We start from the raw sequence: 5,376 nt of genomic DNA on the forward strand, positions 1-5,376 counted from the left end.
AAGACTGGGTGGTGGTCACACACACACACACATACACACACACACACACACACACACAGTACAACAGGGGAGCTCAGCACTGAGGTGATTCAAGCTGGCTTCCTGGTAGGTCTCAGTATCTCTAGCTGGGAGGAGACCCAGCAACCCCAGGGCAGACATGTGCCTTCCTCTCATGTCCCCCAGGTCTCTGGGCCTGGCCAGAGGGACACTCTAAACACCTGACTGACCTCTGACCCGGCACTGCTTTTCACAGGAGGAGCGGCCTTCTCACCACCGTCCCAAAAAAGGGGGCTCAGTGGGCGGAGTGTGCTACCTGTCCATGGGCATGGTCGTGCTGCTCATGGGCCTCATCTTCGCCTCCGTCTACATCTACAGATACTTCTTCCTTGCCCAGGTGAGGAGCAGGCGGTGGTAGAGAGAGGCAGCCCCGGGATGGGAGGGAGAGAAGCAGGGAGAGCCAAGTACTGAGGGCTCAGGAGGAGGGGCAGTGCCCAGGTAGACCCTCCTGCCTGGCTCTTCTTCCATGGTGCCTATGCCAGCCCCAACCAGAGCTCTTTGTCCTGGAGCCAGACACTGCAGCAGCATTCATCCGGCAGTGTCACCTGCGGTACTAGCAACAGAAGCTTGAGGCCCGCAGAAAAGCAAGTCAGAGCTCTCCCCCCAGCTCAGCCCCACACGCAAGGAGGGGGTTGTGCAGTAAGGATGGCCTCATTCTACCCTGGGAGGGAAGACTTGGGCTCTAGATAGGAGGGGAGGGGAGGGAGATTTATCATGGCCAGTGTTGGGCCCTGACCCTCAGCCACACCCCCTGGGGCCCTGCACCCATAAAGCGGTGTCACCCCAATCTGAGGAGGAAGGGGTGTCACCACCTGTGGGACCTGCAAGTAGTGGAATCCGAGGGCTTCGGGTGACCTCTCGCCCCTAGGCCTGTGGTTTTCCAGTGTCAATTACTGGAGCGTTTCTGCCCTGGGGCACTCTCCCCGGAAGCTCAGCTCCCGTACTACCTTTACCTCGGGGTGTCCCTAGAAAGCCAGCTTCCCAAACCTTCCAGCCCCCCCCGACTAGCAGCTTCTCCCCTCCTCTCCAGCCTTTCCCATGGTGGCCCCATCCTGACTCTTGTCTTGCGTTGTCCTCACTCACAGTCCTGGGGTTCCCCACTCCAATTCCAAGGCAGCACAGCATGTCAGAGCAGCCCCTGGCAAGCACAGTGGGACCCAGCCCTGTCCCCCACCTCCCTTGGCTCTCCACACAGCACCCAGGGCCCCTGCATGGCCGAGGGAGAGCCTGCACCAAGACAGAGAATTATGATCAGGGGGTTACCTGAGAAATGGCACACCCCCTCCCCAACTGACAGTGTGGTCTTTCCACCCACTTGCTGGGGGCGGCAGACATTGTGATTGAGGATCTCAGGGTCTCTGGGCTAGGAAAGGTCTTAGAGACATGGAGGAGGCATTGGAAGAGCCTAGAAGTTCCTCAGCCCTCCCTGCAGGTCTCTCTCCCCAACCCAGCCCCAGCCTGTCCAACTCAGGTTTGTCCAGAGCACCCACCCACCACCCAAGCACCTGACGTCATCCCCTCCCCTCCCTGTTACTTTGAGGCCAGAAAGACGTCATATTTCACAGACTGGGACTGAGGTCTTCCACCTAGACAGCCTAGACACCTCCCCTCCAGCGTCTAGCCCCACACATGACCTGAGTCCTCACAATTCTTTTTTGATTTTGTCAGTCCTGAGGCTTGAACTTAGGGCCTGGACACTGTCCCTGAGCTTCTTTTGCTCAGGGCTAGCACTCTACCACTTGTGCCAAAGCACCACTTCAGGCTTTTTTGGCCATTTATTGGAGATAAGTGTCTCACAGACTTTCCCACCCAGGGTGACTTGGAATTGCAATCCTCAAATCTCAGCCTCCTGAGGAGCTAGGATTACAGGCGTGAGCCGTGGTTGCCTGGCTTCCTCACAATCTCACATCCCCTGGGCGTGAACTGGTCTCCCAGGACCCACCCTTCCCACCTCCCCACACCTGATGGGGACAAGTAGGCAGTGGTGGTCAAACCCATCACCCATAATCGCCCGCCTCTCCCCGCCTGTGCAGCTGGCCCGAGACAACTTCTTCCACTGCGGCGTGCTGTATGAGGACTCGCTGTCCGCCCAGATCCGGACGCGCAGGGAGCTGGAGGAGGACGTGAAGATCTACCTCGAGGAGAACTACGAGCGCATCAATGTCCCTGTGCCCCAGTTCGGCGGGGGGGACCCTGCAGACATCATCCATGACTTCCAGCGGGTGAGGCTAGCTCTTGGCGGGTGGGGGGGGTGGAGGGGGGGCCAGTGACCTGCCAGGAACTGGGGTGCCCAGTAGAGGAGCATCCCCAGGACCCAGAGCAAGAGGAATCCTTGGAGCATTTGCTGACCACAGCACGAGGGCCCCGCTGCTCCTTCTCGCTTAATGTGGTCCCCTGGGGACCTGTGCTGGCCACTGGCACGTGTGGACACTGGCTGCCACCGACGCTGCGGTCTTCCTGCCTGCTCCCACGTGCATATCACCACGGGCTGATGTGCACCTGACTGGTTTCCACTGGCATGTGCTAGCATTCTAGAAAGTTCCCTCATACCCTTCCTAGTTAAATAAGCATCTTCTGTGGCTGTTTTTGAAGTCAGCCAGTGAGGTCCAGGCTTCCCCATCCCTTTTCTCGCTCTCTCTCTCCCTTCCCCCCCCTCTTTTCCTCCCTGCCTCCCTTCCTCTCTCCCTCCCTCCCTTCCTCTCTCCCTCCCCCCCTCCCTCCCTCTCCATCTGCTTTTTTCCGCTCGAGGTTGGCTCTTGAACCGCGGCACTGCTTCCTACTTTTTTGGTGATTATTGAGAGATCAGAGTCATGGACGTGGCTGCCTGGGCTGCTTCGAACCTCCATCGTCAGATCTCAGTCTCTCCCGGGTGGCTGGGACAGCAGGCGTGAGCCACAGCCAGTGCCTTGCAGGGTTTCTGTCCGACCCTCGCCCTCCGCCCTGGTGTCCTGCCATGGAGGCCTGCGAGCCTGGGCAGAGCGCGCTCGCTCGCTCACTGAAATCCCGCTGTCCTGGGGCAGGATCAGGAGGCGGTGCCCGGCCCAGCGTTCAAGCCTGCACCCCTGGAGGCTAAGGGCTTGGTGGCCCTGGGGGACTGAGACCTCTCCTCGCACCCAGACTTGACGTGTCCCCACCCCCTTCCCTGGCACAGGGCCTCACCGCCTACCACGACATCTCCCTGGACAAGTGCTACGTCATTGAGCTCAACACCACCATCGTGCTGCCCCCCCGGAACTTCTGGGAGCTCCTCATGAACGTGAAGGTGAGCGGCCCCCACAGCCTCTCCTCCCGCCTCCACACCCCTCTGCGGAGGCCAGGCCCAGAGGAAGGGAGGCTGCTGTGAGGGTGGGCGGCCCAGGGAGGCTGGGCCCAGGGAGGCTGGTCACACCTCCCTCACACCCTGGTCCTGTCCCCAGAGCCACCTCTCCCCTCCCCCTCCCCCCCACTCATCTGGGCCGGCAGTTCCAGAGGGGACGGGCTGCCCGAGAGCCCGTCGTGTGTTTCAGTCCCACGGTAGAGGACAGGGACTGGCCGCAGACATCAGGGCCAGTACAAGGCGTCTGGCAGACTGTGTGTGTGTGTGTGTGTGTGTGTGTGTGTGTGTGTGTGTGTGTGTGTGCGCGCGCGCGCACATTGGGTTCTCGTGCATGGCAGCAAGGCCTGTGTGGGACCCTGGGGGGTGGAGGGTTCGTCCTGGCCACTAACCCAACTGTGTCCCTCTGCAGAGAGGGACCTATCTCCCGCAGACATACATCATCCAGGAGGAGATGGTGGTGACGGAGCACGTCAGCGACAAGGAGGCCCTGGGCTCCTTCATCTTCCACCTGTGCAATGGGAAGGACACCTACCGGCTGCGCCGCCGGGTCACACGCAGGCGTGAGTGTCCCCGCCCGGCCCCGGCCTGGCCCCGGCTCCGGCACCCCAGACAGTCGCTGGCTGTGCCTAGCGCAGCTGTGCCAGGGCTCCAAGAACAGCCGCACAGAACACCATGAAGCACTTGCCATGTCTCACGCCTGCCACCATCATTTTTATTCTGATTATCCCTTTCAAACACAAGGCAAGTGAAGCACAGAGAGGTTAGGTAACACCCGAGGTCACACAGCTGGGAGATGGCTTCATGGTGCTGCTTTGGGTGAATCACTGTTGCGTCTTGGGTCTCCCCCCCTCCCCCCCTCCCCATCCATCGCCCGGGGCCCACAGTCTCTGGCTGGCTTAGAGGCTGAACACCCCCTGCGCCTGGACACAGACCTCACTGGACTTCTTAGAAACTTTCTTTTTCCTCCTAGGGATCAACAAACGTGGAGCCAAGAACTGCAATGCCATCCGCCATTTTGAGAACACCTTCGTGGTGGAGACGCTCATCTGTGGGGCGGTGTGAGGCCATCTCCTTCCGGGCCCGCCCCTGCCCCGTTCTTTCTCCCCCAACTCTCTCTGGTCCCCTCCCTCCCTTCGCTTAGCTTGCACCGTGGGCACCTCTGCATAGACCGACATGTCCCGCCCTTTCTCCCAGCCCTGCCCGTCTCCCGGTGCCAGAACCAGGACCAGGACCCGAGCCCAAGCCTTAGCTGGCCTCCCAGAGGGCGGGCGGGGTCAGAGGGGACATCCGGAATGGTTTTCTGTGGCCTGTCATCTTGAAGTCAGCTCCTCAGTACCTGGGCTGAGGGGAGGAGCGAGAGGGAGGAGCAGACACGGGAGGCAGGGGAGGAAGAGGGGGAGCTGGAGCAGGCAGGGAGGCCTGGGCAGGGCAGGGGAGATGGCCGGGGTCGCCAGGGGTCGGTTCTGTACAGTTGGGAAGGCCCAGAAATGCTTTGACCTTGCAAGCACACGTCCCCCACTGTCCAGAGTCCTGGGGACAGAGGGGCGTGGGCAGGAACGGGCCTGCCACAGCACAAAGGGGGGTGGCCGACCGCGGCCCCTGGCAGGAGCCTGGAGCGCGGGCCGGGAGAGGTGGCCAAGCACAATTGTTCTCTGAGCAGAACCAAAGAGTTGAGCCCGGGCCTGGCCTGGCACGGGAGCACACGTGGGACCCCACCACCGAGCCCGGAGCAGCAGGGGGTGCAGAGGCTGGGGGGGCAGGTGTCAGCTGAGGGCTCTGGGCAGTGGGCGGTGCCGGTGGAAGCAATGGGGGGTGCCTGGTACTTGTGCCTCCTGCCCCCTCGTTCTGGGGTGATGCTTTTCCTTTACCTTCTCACTTTTTGCATGGTTTTATTGATGTCTGATATGCTAACTGTCCTGAACCCCAAGCCTTGGAGAGGCTCCGACGCCCCCAGTTAGACTGGGTTGCTCTCTGGAGAGGAAACTCTTAAATGCTTTGTATAT

The 5,376-nt window shown here is 60.9% G+C and overlaps 1 protein-coding gene across 1 annotated transcript; it reads left to right on the plus strand.

Moving 5' to 3' along the window:
- Positions 1–258: 258 nt before the first annotated feature.
- Itm2c (integral membrane protein 2C) lies at positions 259–4,748 on the plus strand. Its single transcript, XM_013010973.1, has 5 exons — positions 259–394; positions 2,091–2,279; positions 3,209–3,319; positions 3,783–3,933; positions 4,344–4,748. The coding sequence occupies exons 1-5, from the start codon at positions 320–322 to the stop codon at positions 4,433–4,435; spliced, it is 618 nt and encodes a 205-aa protein (XP_012866427.1). The 5' UTR covers positions 259–319; the 3' UTR covers positions 4,436–4,748.
- The last annotated feature ends 628 nt before the right edge of the window (positions 4,749–5,376 follow it).

This window comes from Dipodomys ordii, unplaced genomic scaffold (assembly GCF_000151885.1).
Source record: "Dipodomys ordii isolate 6190 unplaced genomic scaffold, Dord_2.0 Scaffold1, whole genome shotgun sequence".
Lineage (NCBI taxonomy): Eukaryota > Metazoa > Chordata > Mammalia > Rodentia > Heteromyidae > Dipodomys > Dipodomys ordii.